Source organism: Gorilla gorilla, chromosome 16 (genome assembly GCF_029281585.2).
Source record: "Gorilla gorilla gorilla isolate KB3781 chromosome 16, NHGRI_mGorGor1-v2.1_pri, whole genome shotgun sequence".
NCBI classification, from domain to species: Eukaryota; Metazoa; Chordata; class Mammalia; order Primates; family Hominidae; genus Gorilla; species Gorilla gorilla.
Genome location: NC_073240.2, coordinates 85509594 through 85526953, shown reverse-complemented (window position 1 = coordinate 85526953; position 17360 = coordinate 85509594). Strand labels below are relative to the sequence as shown.

Here is a 17360-nt window from a genome sequence, read left to right as displayed (position 1 = left end):
GTCTTTTCTCCTCAGGAATGGTAGGGAGTAAGAGTCAATTTTCTTAGCTCTATAGCCTTTCCTGTTCTTGGAGGAGAAAAGCACAAAAGCCTTTTCAATTTAGGGGAGTCACTGCTAAGAACAGCTATCCTCCAGCCCGGGAACTGCACTGTTCTCCAAACACACCACACTGGCTGTAAAGCTGTTCTATGTGCTGTTCTCGCCATTGCAGATCATTTGCTATTCCCTTTCACCACCTGGAACATTTCTCCTCATTCTTAAAGACCCATCTCAAAATCACTTCCTTGATCCTCTTGGACATTGACAGCTGATTTCTCCTGTGTGAACCTTTGAACACTGAGGCATCAATTGTTGGCATGCCTGATTCTACCTTCAGAATGAGCCCAGAGCATGGAGCTGGGTTCTACCATTTAGCCCCCGCTTCTAGTTCACTCCCAGTTACCCACTCCTGGTTCACTCCTAATTTGAGTTTACTCCTGTTTACTCACTCCTGGTTAATTCTAGTTTACTCCTGATTACTCACTCCTGGTTCACTCCTGGTTTACTCCTGGTTTACTCCTGGTTCTAGTTGACCTCTGGTTACCCACTAATTCCTGAGGAAGAGTCTCTCATTTTGAGAGGATATTTGAGATAATTTCCAGGGACCTCTTTGGCCCCATTTACTGGCTAAATCAGTGGTTCTTAACCTTGGCTGCACATTAGAATCTTCTGGCGAAGCTTTAAAAATCCTTGGTTCTCAGGACATACTGCCGATGAATTAAATCAGAATCTCTCAGGGCAGGGCTGGGGAGATGTTGTGGTGTCCAGGCCTGAACTGACATTAACCAAAATAATAAAATGACCTGACTGTAGTATGTGTCAGTCATCAAAATGAATAACTGGGTATTGAATTAATAACTAGGGGAAATAAATGAATGAAAAGAAAAAAAACAGGGTTATATAAGTTGGGATGTTACTAGAGAGGCCAAAATTCTACACAGGTCCTATGGGGCTCTTCCCATAAAGGAGTGTTTTTCTTCCATTAACAAGGTCCTGCATGGTTTTCTCAGACTGTACTCAGAAGCTTGCATGCTTTCTTATTTCCGGGGGTTGAATTCCAACAAAATTCCCTTTCCCTCAGTCCCCACCCTGTGTGGGTGCTGTGGGCCTCTCTGTCTTGCTGTGAAGGCATAGTTAGGTCATAGCAGCCGGAATGAACTAGTGGGTCATTCAGGGGCTTCTGACGGTTCCCTGTGTTTTATAATGGATGCTGTTCCATGCTGCACACTTGTCCTGTGCTCTCTGCTGCTGCCTGGGGGTCTCAGCACACAGAACCAAAAGCAGAGAGTCTTGGAGGGCAGAGAGGAAGCAAAGGCATTTCTTACAGTATAGGTAGATTTGAGTGGTATAGGGCATTCAAAACCCTTCACTTTTACTGCCTGTTATGAAAAGCTTCCCAATTGCTATCAAATCTCATACAGGTTTGGGAAACTCCGGACTAGCCACTCTGGCTCCTGCTCTGACACCAATACAAGGAGCCAAGGGAACACAGGCCAGCCAGGAGGCACCACTCAGAGACTCATGGAATTAAAGCAACTCATTTCTTTAGAAGCCTGGACTTCAGAAGATCACTGAGGAAAGAGCTTCCAACCAAGAGCAGAGGAGGATACAAGGCTCCTGCCCTGTGGATTGTACAGGTGTTTAGTGCACCATCTCACAGGCTCAACAGGACTGATCCAGGGCCATTTTATTAATGTTAAAACTTAGGGGAGCTAAATGAGTCTTAATATCAGAAATATGGTAACCAAGAAAAAGTGGGAGGCCAGGCACCGTGGCTCCCACCTGTAATCTCAGTACTTTGGGAGGCCGAGGTAGGAGGGTTCCTTGAGCCTAGGAGTTCTAAACCAGCCTTGGCAGCACAGCGAGACCTCTGTCTCTACAAGAAAAAAAAATTAGTCAGATGTGGTGGTGCATGGCTGTAGTCTCAAGGGGCTAAGGCAGGAGGATCGCCTTAGCACAGGAGTTTGAGGCTGCAGTGAGCTATGATCACGCCACTGCACTCCAGCTTGGGCAAGAATGAAGCACTGTCTCTAAGCCAAAAAAAAAAAAAAAAAAAAGAAAAGAAAGAAAAAAGAGAGATTATGGAGGTGAAATCTATTTGAAATCTTAAATAAGATATCATTATGGAGTGTTCATATGTTCTTTGGGCAGTAGGAATCTGCCATGGTCACAGGAATCCATGACTTTCAAACATTAGTATCAGAACAAGTTCTTTAAAATTTTTTTTTATAAGAAAGTCCGATTCACAAAATTGCAAAGCATAGAGGTCTTTTGGATGAGTTATATGTTGGGGGACGGGGAACAGGTAGGGTAGAAGGGGAAGGCTGGGTCCTTGACAAGGCTCCATGGAATCTATAGTCTGAAAACCATTGGTTTACCCATTGGTCTAATGATGGTGCATGGAATAAAGGTGCATGGTTGTTTGGAGGATAGGGAATGGGTGGGCACACAATGTGGAACTACATGATGACAATACGTGGGGCCTTTTGGGTCAGTCTGTTGTTACCATGTGATAGATTAAACATTAACATGGGGCTGAGTGACTGTGGAGTTTTCAGTACAGAGAAATGTACTGGTGGCACTGAAGACAGGGATGGGGTATAGATTTTGGGGATGAAAGCAGTGTTGTTAACAATAGGACTGGACCATCAAGGCTGTACTTGAATGCTTCAAGACATGGCGACACTCAATACATGTAGACCCATAAGCCAAAGCACAAGGTTTTTTGCAATGAAGTCTGAAATTTGATAGGTGTTTGAAGAGCCCCTCCTGTTTTTTCGTATCGCATATCCAGCTAACTTATTCTAGATTTCTTTCTACTTCTTGATTGTATACAGGCCCATGTTTTCACCACATGAGAAATTGAGATTGATAAAAAATGCAGAGAAAATCATTTTTTCAAGAAGCACTCAAAATAGAGCTTCAGTGAATCTTTAAAGAGCAGATAATTGTTTTATAAATGAGTCTTTTTAATCTGCTAAATCAATAATCCAAATACAAGTCCAAAGAGATTTGGGGCAAATATATTAAGGGTGAGGTGAAGGAGTCCATAGTCACTACCAGACAGTGCATAATTTGCCACATTCTTTCCCACTGCTGCAGTGATGGCAGAAGCATGTGTCAAGGTCATGTGCCTGGCTGAGCACAATGGGCCAACCTTTGGCCTGATACTGGCTGGCATCTTGTGGACCGGCAAGAGGCCAGGCTCCCAGTGTACTCTCCCTGGATCTCATACCATGGGGCAGTCCTCAGGTGAGGTTGAGCCCTGGAGGTTGAGCCTGTTGCCCACCCCTAAGCCAATGACACTCTGTCACCAGGCTGCAGCACTTCCTAGGTTCTGCCTCACACCTCGCTTTGACAGTCTTCTCTCTGGTCAGACCTCCTGTGTGGTACCTATTCTGCTGTCTCAAACACAGTTTCATTCTCTGTCTAGCTCCTTTGGAGTCACACAGAATTGGGTTTAAATCTTGGTATACACACTCATTAGGTATATAAACAAAGACAAGTAACTGTGTGTATCTGAGTTTGCTTCCTTATCTGCAAAACAAATATAATATCCACTTTGTATGCTGTTGAAGCCAATACACATTAGGTGCTGAAGTTATTGTTATTTTTGATGATGAGCTTTGATGGTTTTCTAACATGTTATTTATTGACATGCTGCCTATTAGCACATACTCCTCAGCTCTTTGCAGTATGGCTGCCCTCCATGCATGACTCCACTTGCCAACACCCTAGCCCTAGCCTCGGGACACCTGTGTCCCACACCCTCAATTAATGACGCATCCATTGCTAAATGCCAGATATGTCTGCTCACTCCTGGATAAATCAGATACATGTAACGTCAGCTTAATATCTTGAGTGACTGGCAGGCTTTTTGGGGTCCAATAATCCAATCAATGACCATTGATGCAATTTAGTTGTGTTCAATTTACAGCTTTCTGCAGCTTCTTTCTCCTCTAATTTTTCATCCATTTTGAAATACAGATTGGTTCACACCATTACCCTGCTCAAAATGTTTCTTGTCTCCTCTTTGCCAATAAAATGAAGTCCATCGGTTTCAGCATGACATTAAAGCCCTTCACATTCTGGTCCACACTTACACTTCCAAACCCACCTCTTCCCACTCCCCTTCACATCCTCTGCTTTAAGTCACACAGATCTGCTTGTGATGTTGCAAGTAAGCAGGGTGCTTTCATGTTTCCGTGCTTTTGCATATATGCTGCTTTGATTAAAATGCCCTTCCTTTTTGTTACAAGTGGGCTGGTTGCAATTCATCTTTTTAATAAACCTTTTCTGACTCCTTAGTTAGAACCCTTAATTAGTCTCTCCTTAATGTGTCTGATACACTTCACAAACACTTCTATTTTTGCATTATGACATCATATCATAATTCCTTTGTCTATATAGCTGCAGAAACCAGATTGTATTCATCTCTGCATGCTAAGGAACTAGACTGGGCTTAGTAAATGCTTAGTGAATGCTTGTTGAAGGGAAGAAAAGATGGATGGAATTTCCAACCATCTATGATTGGCTGTTTGACTGAATATAGGGTTAAGAGAGGATAATGGGAAGATTTCTGTATCATAGACAGGGAAGGAAAAAAGGGGAAGGGGAGCCTTTTTGAGCAGGGAAAGACATTTTAAATATACATTTCAAAATGACAATTTTAGCTATTTCAAAGATTGTATATGAGTTTTAAAAAGAGATAACAGTATAGAAGAGAGGATATATTTCAAAAACCACAGATCAGGGGAAATAAATTCACTGTAATTTAGAATATAGTCAAAAGCACCAAAATGTCCAGTTCATAAAACAAGAGCAAGCAGATAATCTTAGATTTCTTTTTAAGTCTTCTGAAAAGTATATGCAAAAACTGGTGGGTAAATACATTTTTCTGGAGAGATAGTTCTTTTTTTTTTTTTGGCCAAAGGGATTTATGACTTAAAGACATATGAGAATCACTACCATTAAATTCCACCCTATATAATATAAACTAGCAGTTGATAGGGGAAAATAATTGTCAGAGCAATGAGACCATGTTTAGGAATTTAACCACATAATCCTGCTGCACCACAAATATTTTCTCAAGATCCTCCCCTGAAAGGGTAATTGTTAAACCCAGTAAAGAAAGTTAATAATTCGCCTAGACATCAATAAAATTCTTAGGTATATTCCACAGCATTTTATCCCTTAAAAAAATCCCGATTAAGAAAATCCTTTTAAGTTTATGTGATATGTTTCTTCTGAAACTGACCATCCTCCCACAGATATGAAAGGGCCTCCTTGCCTCCACATACCTCTTGGAGCACCAAGTGCCCTGCTTTGACCCAGTGAGATGCTCACTTCCCATCATTTGTTTGTGCATGCACCGTGTGGAATTAATCAGGAAACTGTAACTTCTACCTACCTTTTCTCATTCTCTCCTATCAATGAGCAGCAACAATGACAGGGGGCGGGTACGGTTTAAAACTACCCCGCTAGTAGATTCAGACTTCCTGGCTGGCAATTTGGCGATAATATATTTAGAATTCTAGACATTTTAATTTTAATGCCCTATTTAGTTACAAAAATGTTGAATGTCCTGTGAACTAACAATTCCATTCCTGTTACTCTTTTTTAAAAAAATAATCCAAATGACACAAAAAGTTATATGCATAAGAAGGTTTCTTACACTGCTGTATGGAACTGTAAAGAAGTACAAATGGTTTAAGTTTCCAAAAACAAGAGAAGGGTTTAATTATGCTACATTCACACAATGATACACTGGTGTGGCTATTAAATGATATTTATGAATTTTTAATAACATGAGAAAATTCCATGACTTAGAGAAAGGGTTACAAGAATATAACAAAATAGAAATAATGGTTGTGTCTTTGACAGGATTATGGGAATTTTTTTTTGCCTCATGATACTTTGCTATGCTTTCCAAATATTTTATAATGAGATGTGTTACTTTTTATGAGACAAGAAAACACACAAAAGCAGCATTCAGAACAGAAAGGGCGCTAGCTTCAGAGGCAGTAACTGGGTTCGGAACTTGGCCTTGCCATTGTCTAGGCCTGTTACTTTGGTCAAGCCTCTTCTCTGGGGACCTTGTGTGCAAAACAGGGCTGGACTCATGGATTCCTAAGGTCCTTCCATATTTAATTCTCAAGATTTTATTTCAGTAAGATCTTATCTAGTTATCTCAGGGAAAATCTCTTTCCCTGTTTATTCTTCATCCCTTTTTGGAGGCAAGAAGGGGCCTGATCAAGGCTGGGAAACACAGGGCTGTGGCTGGCATCCAGACATCTAGAAAGAGCTGTGCGTTCTGAGGCCATGAGGACATGAACAAGACCTGAGTCATTTCCATCTAAGGCTGTTCAAATCCCCTCAAAGTACCCTTTCTACTTACTTTCCCCCCAGTGAACTTGTTTTACCTTCAACATTAGCTTTTACATAAGTAAGAGGCTTTTTCAAATTTATCAAATTCTGGTTTCATTGATTTACAGACTCTTTTATTATTTGATTCCTTTCTTTCTTTTTTTCCTTTTTTCAAAATGGAGTCTCGCTCTGTCGCCCAGGCGGGAGTGCAGTGGCACTATCTCGGCTCACCGCAACCTCCACCTCTCGGGTTCAAGCAATTCTTGTACCTCAGCCTCCCGAGTAACTGGGATTACAGGCATGCACCACTATGCCCAGCTAATTTTTGTATTTTTAGTGGAGACATGGTTTTACCATGTTGGCCAGGCTGGTCAACCCCTGACCTCAGGTGATCCGCCCACCTTGGCTTCCCAAAGTGCTGGGATTACAGGCGTCAGCCACTGTGCGCCCAGCCTATTTAGTTCCTTTCTTTTTACTACAACTATAGTTTTCAAGTCATCATATAGGTAACTGGATTTTTCATGGGCTGATATTGCAGCTCCAAGAACTCCTTTGTAAAGGACATTGTGTCTACGTATTTTGAGAGAGTTTTTTTTTTTTTCTTCCTAGATTCCCTCCCAATACTAGGTGAGGACTCTTGGCACTCAGTTCTAAGTCCTGACTGGCCAGGTATCTTAGTTCAAGCACTTTTTCTACATTTACTTTTATTTTGTCCCAGATTCCTGCAAAGGACCAATAGTCCAAGATAGAATTTCAGGACTGGAAACAGTCTTCCTGGTCATCCCATCATAATTCCTCATTTTATAACAGAAAACCAAGGAGCAACGAAACTATGTGATAGGTCCAAGGTCTTAGAGGAAACAGGACTAGGAGGTGAACAACAATAACAACAAAACAATGTAACTGATAACCACATGTCAAAAAAAAGTCCATTCTCCAAAATTAATGGACATTAATAGTTGCTATATTTGCTTAAAAATTAATGGACATTAATATTTGCTATATTTGCTTCAGTTTTGTTTTGTATTGTTTCGTTTTTTGAGACGGAGTCTTATTCTTGTTGCCCGGGCTGGAGAGCAATGGCACAATCTCAGCTCACTGCAACCTCTGCCTCCCAGGTTCAAGCGATTCTCCTGCCTCAGCCTCCCAAGTAGCTGGGATTACAGGCATGTGCCACCACACCTGGCTAATTTTTTGTATTTTTAGTAGAGACAGGGTTTCATCATATTGGCCAGGCTGGTCTCAAACTTCTGACCTCAGGTGATCCACCTGCCTCGACTTCCCAAAGTGCTGGGATTACAGGTGTGAGCCACTGTGCCCAGCCGCTTCAGACCTTTTTTAAGCAATAAAGGATTACAGCTAGAGCTAAAGTTCTATCCCCAAACTTTTCTTCTTTTGTCTCCCAGGAGAACCAACAATCCTGACATTGGTATGTATCCTTCTCTCTCTCTGCTTTTACAAACAATGTTACAATGCACTCTTGGAACTCTCTTTGCAAAAACAGGGCTATATCCACAAGTGAAATGTCTGGTTTTGAGCATCTTTGACTTGATCAGATTTTACAAAATTGTTCTCTAAATCGGTTCATTACATATACACTGTGACCAGCAGTGTATGATGTCCTATTTCTCCATGCTCTTGCCAACCCTTGGTAGTGCCAAATTCTTTAACTTTTGCCCAATAGATATGAAATGGAATCTCACTTCTATTTTAATTTCCTTAGCAGTGAGGACATTTTCCCTACCAGTGTGGAAATGAGAACATTTTCATATGCCATTATTGGCCATTAGGGTTTCACTTTCTGACAATTGCCTGTTCATATCTTTTGCTCTTTTTTTTTTTTTTTTTTTTTTTTTTGAGGCAGAGTCTCGCTCTGTTGCCCAGGCTGGAGTGCAGTGGTGCAATCTCCGCTCACTGCAACCTCCGCCTCCTGGGTTCACACCATTCTCCTGCCTCAGCCTCCCAAGTAGCTGGGACTACAGGCACCCACCACCACGCCCAGCTAATTTTTTGTATTTTTAGTAGAGACAGGGTTTCACCATGTTAGCCAGGATGGTCTTGATTTCCTGACCTCATGATCTGCCTGCCTCGGCCTCCCAAAGTGCTGGGATTACATGCATGAGCCACCACACCCGGACTGCTCATTTTTATATTGAGTGGTTTATTTGTATTGATTCAGAGAAGCTATTTCTATATTCTGGTACTATATAACAAATATTTTCTGCCAGAAATGTGGCTTGACTTTTAAATTTATTGACAATGTCTTTCAGGGATCAGAACTTTTATATTTTAACAGCAAAGTGTGTCAATGTTTTTTATAACAGCTTATTGAAATATAATTAATAAACCAAAAAGTTCACCCTTTAAAAGTATAACTCTGTAGTTCTAATATATTCACAGAGTTGTGCAACCTCATCATCACGATATAATAGATGTTTTACTTTATGACTTGTATTTTTTGTATCTTTTCCATTCCAAAGTCATAAAGACATCTCTTATATTTTATGATTTTTAAAAATATGTTCATATTTTAGGCATTTAAATCAATTAGAATTTATTTTTGGTTGAGTTTTTTATATTTATAAACAATTATCCTAACAATTTACCTAATAGTCTGTCTTTTATTGGTTTTTAATTCTACTGCTATTAAATTTTAGTTTCCATATACTGTATGCTTGAATCTGCTGTGGGCTCCACATTCTATTCCATTTATTTGTCTGTCCCTCTTACACTGCTGTAAGCCCTCAAGCTTTATGCTAAGTCTTTATATTTGATAGAGCAAATCTCACCCACCTTGTTATTCTTAAAAAATGTTTGGGCTATTCTCAGCCATATGTGCTTTCATATTAATTATAGGATCAGTTTGTTCTAGCAATCCTACAGGATTGCTTTTTTTATTGAAATTATTCTGAATGTAGAGATCCAAAACTTTGTACATTTTCTTTGCTTTTAAATGAGGATAATTATATTATCTATAAATAAGAAGAAATTTTTCTAGTTATTTTCTAGTTTTTATATTTCTAGTTTTCTATAACTCTTCTAGTTATCTAGTCTTGGTTTCTAATTTTCTAGTTCTAATTTTTCTATTTATTTTATCTTATTGCACTGGCTACTGGCTAGTGCTAACGCAGTGTTGAACAGATGTAGTGATAAAGGGCATCGTATGTTTTTTCCTGACTTTAATGGGACTGTTTGAGTCTCACCATTAAAGTGAGTATGATGCTTACAATAGGTTTCTGACAGGCGAATCAAGGTAGAGATTATCCCTTCTATTACTGGTTTGCCAAGAGGTTTTCATATCATTTTCGTGTTGAAGTTTATCAGATGCTTTGTCTACATCTATTAAGATGATCCTAAATTTTATCTCCTTAAATCTCTGTGGTAGAGATGGAGATGCTCCACCCAAATCAACCTTCAAGGAGGAACTCGGTGTCCCTGCTCCTGGTAGCCTCTGGTTGTTAGTCCTTTCACAATCTGTCTCCGCCGACCCAAGAGCACATATGCCCCTTCCAGAGAGGCCCACAGCCAGTGACTGCAGGAGGCAGGGGCATGAAGGCCTGGCCACTGTGGGTCAGCCTGGGGCAACTCTAATAAGTCACATATGTTTCAAGGGGGCTTGGTGAGACTTTGTGGGCCTGCATCACAGTTCTCCTTTGCCCTCTGTCTAATCCTGCTTGCTTCCTCCCTTCCACATATGTTGACAACTAATATACTATACAAAAACTCCTTCCAGGGCCGGATGCCGTGGCTCATGCCTGTAATCCCAACACTTTGGGAGGCTGAGGTGGGTGGATTACTTGAGGTCAGGAGTTTGAGACCAGCCTGGGCAACATGGTGAAACCCCGTCTCTACTAAAAATGCAAAAAAAAAAAAAAAAAAAAAAAAAAAAATAGCCAGGCATGGTGGCTTGTACCTGTAATCCCAGCTATTTGGGAGGCTGAGGTGGGAGAATCGTTTGAACCTGGGAGGCAGAGATTGCAGTGAGCTGAGATTGCACCACTGCCCTCCAACCTGGGCAACAGAGTGAGGTTCTGTGTCAAAAAACAACAAAAAAAAAAAAAAAAAAAAAAAACGAAAAAACAAAAAAACAGAAACAAACCAACAAAAACACCCTTCCAGAGAGGATTCAACCTGTGATGATCTGTTTAAAGTAGATATTTTTAAGTGTTAAAAAATTTGCATTTCTGGGAAAAACTCTCCTTTAGTCATCCACATGACTAGATTCATTTGGGAATGTGTTAAACTTGATTTATTTGCTTCTGCATTTATTGTTTAAGAGTCTTTTGTATAATCTACATGTACCCAGCTGCCTGGTGGGATGTCAGGTGCCATCCACAGTTGTAGAATTTTTCCTCCTAAAGGAGATGTACACCAGTGTCCTCTAATAGCATTCAAAGATGTTTTTATTCTTTAGCTTAGTTTTAGTTTAGAAGCATCTCTAATCTTTCCAGGCAGTTTGAGTTTGCTCTAAGAAGCAGTTGTCCAGTGCACCTTGTGTTTAAGAAATTTTCTAAGCTTAGGGCTGGGCCATTGATGGCTTTGCCAGTGCCCTTCATTTGGGAATCACCATCTAGCTCAAACTCATTACCATCTGTGGGCCAAGAGAGTTCCTTACAGACTAAAGAGGAGCGTGACACACAACAAAACACTTTAGAGAAGGGACTCACGTCAGCTGCATCTCTGATGAGCTTAAGGAATAACATAAACAACACGTAATACACAACAGAAAATTACAGGATAAGTAATGTTCTTACTATGCATTAACCTGAAAGAAAATAAAACATGCAGCAACTGATATTTTCTGGTCATTTTCTCCAGACGAACTTTTCTTTCTTACCAGAAGGTGGCAAAAAAGGTGCACTTTAAATTACCCCCGCCCAAATGGACAAAAAAAAACATTTTTAAAGAGCAAGGCAAATAACTCTCGCAAGTTAGAAGTTTTAACCTTTAGAAATAGGCAAATATGCGGACTTTTAGGTTCTGTTATTTAATATAGTTAAAAGAAATATCTCTAAGAGTGACTAGGGATAATCCCTATTGATATCCATAACACATGGTTTGACAAAACATGTTTGGCTATAAAAAAAGATGAACTTCTCTAGAAGCTATGAATATGTGTTATGGGGTCTATAAAAATAAGTTCATTACAATTAGTGGGAAATAGTCTAAGGCAACTAAACAAATAAAAAAATTATATATGCCACTGATTTACAGAAATCCCAATTTGCAATATAAAAATGTAATTTGTAAAGCAGAGTTCAATTTTGTAAATTATGTTTTAATGTACTCATCTATAAGATGAAAAACTGAATTGGATGATAACCACAGTCTCTTCTTCTATTAATATAATATATTCCCTGCTTTAGAGATGGGAGAAGAAAGATATATGACTCACCTATGGTTACATACTAGCTAGTGACAAGACTGTCTGTAAAACTCAAGTTTTCTGACCCTTCATCAACTTCACCATCTGTCTTAAAAAAGATGAATTTCCCTAGAAAACTCCATTAGGTATGGCTTCTGCCCATAAGAAAACACTGTAAGTTCACTACAGGTTTGTTTAAAATGGCAAATAACTCAAAATGATTGTGGTGCATTTGGAGGCAGGTTTATTTTTAAAAGGAAAGAACTCATCAGGAGTTCTGGGGTCTGAGTCCATGGGGGAAGACTGCCAGATAAAGAAAGGCCAAATGGGACAATTCCTAGCAAGAGCTGAAAGGTGAGGGAGGAAGGGGAGAGATGAGTACTCCCAGTGCTGAGCTCCATCTAGGCAGCAGTGCTGCAGACCCATGGCCCCACAGCATAGGGCAGGAGGGCTGTGGGGCTGGGGAGGGTCAGAGACAGCCCATGTCTGACTGGGCCTGGATGAGAATAAAACTAGATGAGTTTAATGGTCTTTGCTGGAGGCTTTACTTGCAGTTTCCACCTAATCCAGTCTTTGACTTCCGATAGCAAATAATGCACTCCAATCCTTTTAATGGCTCATCTCCCTGAAAGCCTGATTTTCAAGTATTGTGGAAGTGAAAAATTTAGAAGTCATGTTGAAAGTTGAGGTTTCTCTTAATAGAAGTCAGATCTATTTTTCAGAATCTTCTGCAGGTGTAGGGCTGTAGAAACTTTAGACATCTGTGGCTTGGCATCTGCAGAGTTCCGTTCTGCTTTTCTCCTTGCTATGGCCAGAGAATGCCGGCCCTTTCTGTAATGGTGGGTGTATTTTGCCAGAAAACTCACATATTTGTGGGTGGAGTCAGTTGGGAGCCTGGAGCAATTTTTCAAAAGTCTGCATAGGCCAAACACTGCAGGGATTTCCAAGGGGTGAAAAACAATATCTTGGGGGTTAGCAAATTTCCACTGTTTGTAGAGCCAAAGGTGCAGCTTTGGAAACATGGCAAGTAACTGATCATGACAGTGGAGGGAGAGCCTGAAAGCTGGATAAGTGTGTCCTGGGATCCCTCATTACATGCACCCTCACTGCATTTCTAAGAGCAGCAGCAAAAGCTCCTCTGTCACCCTAGGCAATCAGGGTCACAGCCTAGGCAAGACTCATCTTAGGTGGCTGCAACTACAGGTATCTAATTAGAACTTGGAAGCTAGGGAAATCAAAGGCATACACAAAGTTATCTTAAAAGAGTATATCTCAATTTGGAGGAGTTCATAAGTTTCTCTAAGGAAGCAATAAAACGCTATTCACAAAACCCCCTCACTCCCACCTCTCCTGGCCCCTGTAAAATGTACATGTATATGCAGCATATAATATTTATCTACAGTTCAGAGATGCATGGGCCCAGATGAAGACTTAAGAATCCATGGCTTAATGAGACAGGATGGCCCTAGGTTAAGGCAAAGTCAGACTGAAAGTGTCAATTCTGTTAAAGAAAGAGTGTGAACATTAGAAAGGAGGTTTGTCTGCAGTTGTAAACACGGGAGAAAGAGCCACGGAGGCACAGGCTGCTGACACTTACCCAGGGACAATCCAGAAGAGAGCCTAGGCCAGGGGACATTCTAGCTCCCCGATCTGGCTTTGCCAAGTGTAGCTTTTGTCTATCTGGAGGACATGTCTTACAATTTCCCACAAATCCCCTCCTCTGACTTTGTATTCACCAAGTAACCCTCTGACTAAAAGTTGGCCTCTTTTGTAGATCTACCCATAGGGACAGAGTGTTCTGGTCTTGCCAATATGAACATTCCAGTGTGCATGGCAGTCACAGTCCACACTGGAAACAAGTAACTTGGCATTCTGTTTTATACATCGGTCTCATGAGCCAGTATGACCTCACCCTTGAGAGTTAGATCCACTGTCAGTGTGCTGGAAAATCTTTTTTTTAAGCCTATCAGGCTGAGGTCTCGAATACCAAAATGCCAGCTGGTGTTTCCTGGCAACACTGGGATGGCCACACTTACCTCCCACTGAAATGGCCTCCCACTGAAATGACCACACTTACCTTTTACAGGACATCGGATTGTCATGTTTGCTCCAAGGGCTGCCTCCACGATGCCTCCAACCACAACAGACAGATGGTTGTGCTCTGGTTTGGTGATATTTCTTTCAACAGACAAGATGACAGGTGCCTCTTAATTCAAAGGGAGCAGGAAACTATGTTAGGTTCAGGCTTTTGCTCTTTGGTAAAACATATTGCATTTGGTAAGCTTTGTTGAGCCCTTTGAGGTCAGGAGTGGAGTCCTGGTTCTCTCTGTATCCCCCAAGGTGCACCGTGGGGACTTGCACATACATACCTGGAGGTGCTCAGTGGACATATGGACAGATGGATGAATGGATAGATGGTTCGATGAATTCAAAGGTACATTGCAAAACAGTATGTATAGACTATGAGGATATTTTGGTTTTATAACTAAAATTGAGGATAAATTCCTCTTTGATAATTTGAAAAAAAAAGGAATTCAGAAGCTCATAAGAAGCAAAGAAGACAGGCAGAGCAGGAATGATGTCTCTGCAGTGCAGCCATGAATGAATTAATGTAGGGCCAAAACACACTGGGGCTTGGGACTACCTGACTCTTTTTCTGGAAGGAGGGATGTGAGATACTGGGGGAGGGGGTTGATGAAGACAGGACAGAAGGTCCTGATCCATTCTGTTGTCCCTCATTGGGCCCAGCGTAATAAGAGGTTTTTTCCAATGTAAACATTTACCAAGTGTCCACTCTGTGGTCTGCACCTGGGTACAAGATGAGAAATACCTGGGTACAAGATGAGAAGTATCTCCTCTTTCGATAAGCACAAAGTGTAAGGGTGCAGAAGGAGATGTACACAGGCATTTTCAATATAAATGTGGTACCTAATCCTTATAAAGTTTTTCTGAATATGGTGCCACAGCCAGGCTGACATGTGGATGCCAGGATGTAACCACGGTTCAGAGCTCATTCAAAGCTGTACTGGAGAAAGATGAGACAGGTAGGAGGCCACGATTCTTGTTGAGCCTCTTCTAATAAGCTATATGTGTGCTTGGGCAAAATCTTCCCTCTCTGGACTTCAGTTTGAATCCCATTAAAAAAATGATTGAGTTAGAAGATCTCTTCCAACTGCAGTTCCCTCACCCAATGTGTGGTTCAGAGAGGCCCTGTCTGACCCTACTTAAATAAACTCATTTCAATCTAAAATAGAAAAGACTATTTAAAGACTATCAATTGCAAGGAGACCTATTTAAAACATTATTTACATCTCTACACTGCAGAAAGTCTCAAGAGAGAAAATGTCTGACTTCCCATTTTATGAGACCATATGAGGTTATTACAAGTGGAGCAGAACTGTCTGCAAGAAAAATGCAAAGTTAACGTTTAATTAATATGAAGCAAATACATGTCTAAAATTTGCCTGCAAAAATAATACAAACAAGGTCATAAAGAATCAAACGTCCATTTTAAAATGTTTATTTTCTTTGGATTTCGATATTTAGTTACCAGATTAATTTATTCACTCACTCAGGAAGCATACTTTGTGCCTGAGCTGGACAATGGCAGTACTAAGTATTAAAAATGTTTCTTTATAATAAAAGCATATTTTAATATCCAAATGGCATTGTCCACCTCCCAGGAAGACTCACACTACTTTACAGTTACAACTTCCTGGAGGTGTTTCTCAGGATTGGCAGGTATGCCACTGGGAGGTAATTGCAATCTATAAAAGATAATTATTCTTTTTTGTTGACTGATGGAACTTTAAAAAATGCAAAGTTCATTAATATCAACTCTGCCAGTTAAACCCCATCTCATTATTTCCTGATTCTTAGAAAGTGAGTTCCTGAGCAGCTGTTTTCAGTGTGGTCCTCAGACCGGCAGCATTGGCATAACCTGGGCACATGTTGAAAATGCTGATTCTCAGACTCCATCCCAAACCTACTAAGCCAGAACTTCTGGGGGTGGAGTCCAGCAATCTGTATTTTAACAAGCACTCCAGATGATTCTGACAGCTGCTAATGAGAACTGCTGCTCTAGAATTTAATGTTAAAAATAAATAAATGGCCAGGCGCGGTGGCTCACGCCTGTAATCCCAGCACTTTGGGAGGCCGAGGCAGGTGGATCACGAGGTCAGGAGATCGAGACCATCCTGGCTAACATGGTGAAACCCCGTCTCTACTAAAAATACAAAAAATTAGCCGGGCGTGGTGGCGGGCGCCTGTAGTCCCAGCTACTCGGGAGGCTGAGGCTGGAGAATGGCGTGAACATGGGAGGCGGAGCTTACAGTGAGCCGAGATCGCGCCACTGCACTCCAGCCTGGGTGACAGAGCGAGACTCCATCTCAAAAAAATAAATAAATAAATAAAAATAAAAAATAAACAAAGAACCAGGCATTCTAGATTTCAACAGTGGGCATTACCTGCATACAGCACAGAAGAACTTTCCACATCTGAACCAAGATGATTAGCTACAGAACATTCATATATGCCTTGTTCTTTCCTTGTAGGATTCTGTATCTGTATCTTCCCAGTTCCATCGAAAATTATTCTGTAGAACAGTTAGAAAGACGACACATTCATATAACAATTTAACTGACCTAGGGCTACAGTGAGTTGCAGAGAAAGAAGACTGCACCATTACAGGCTTTGGGCTGGCAAAGCTCACAAAGGATAATTTTGTCCAGCATCCTGCCTATAAGCAGAGAACTACATAGACCAGGAGGGTGGAGTGTTTCCTCTTGCTATAGGTTAACAGCAACGTTAGAGCTGAACGGTGCTTAGAGATCTAGTCTTCCCATCCCACTTTACATGAGAAAAGACTTTTCTGGTGAACTCAATGCTTAATCTGCCACATTTTAAAAAAAGACAACCTAGCAAACCTATTCATTTGCTGGATGTTAAACACTCATTTTCTGCCCGAATCCTTCCTAACAAACTGCAGGTGTGGATTTTCTGTTTGGATTTTCATGCTGGAAGTGATTGGGCTTTGGCTAAGGCTGCTTTGCAATGGATTATGGTCTCATTACTCCTGTATGAAGAAGTCGATTGAGGTCATCATGCTAAGTCTGTGGCATACACTGGATTTGGACCATGCTGTTAAGAATTAGGGCCAACCTGCATGAGTTCATTATGGTTTCCCAATTACTGATATTCCTAAAATCCTGTGTGTAAATACTGCTTTGAGAATCAGAGTTGGTCAGGTGTAGCCTAACCAATTAGATAATTATTCAGAGATTCAGAAAATATATCTAAAGGTGAGAAGAACCTCTGTTATGAAGGGAAGAGTGCTTGTTCTGTTTTTATTTTATTTTATTCTTAATAATTTGAATCTGCTTCTAAATCACCCGGATCAGTGGTTTATATACTATTTTTCCCCTGCCCCATCTCACTTCATAGATCTTAGCAATATGGACTATTCTGCCCTCTAAATACTGTATGTTTCATCATGAAATGAACTGTGCCACTTTTTATTTCCTGTCACTTCATGTCGTTCGCTCTATGCTTCAGTCATAATGAACCTTAACTGTTTCCAGATCATTCCATG

General features: G+C 40.7%; 1 protein-coding gene across 5 annotated transcripts in view; it reads right to left on the bottom strand.

The window, feature by feature from the left end:
* The window catches only part of ADAMTSL3 (ADAMTS like 3), a 392199-nt gene that overhangs the window by 34855 nt on the left and 339984 nt on the right, over positions 1-17360 (bottom strand). For all 5 annotated transcript variants that reach the window (XM_055362792.2, XM_055362793.2, XM_004056691.5 and 2 more), the window contains 2 exons: positions 16237-16364; positions 13848-13976 (listed from right to left, as the gene is read on the bottom strand). In XM_055362792.2, the coding sequence (XP_055218767.2) occupies positions 13848-13976; positions 16237-16364 (257 nt within the window). The remainder of the gene's footprint in view (positions 1-13847; positions 13977-16236; positions 16365-17360) is intronic.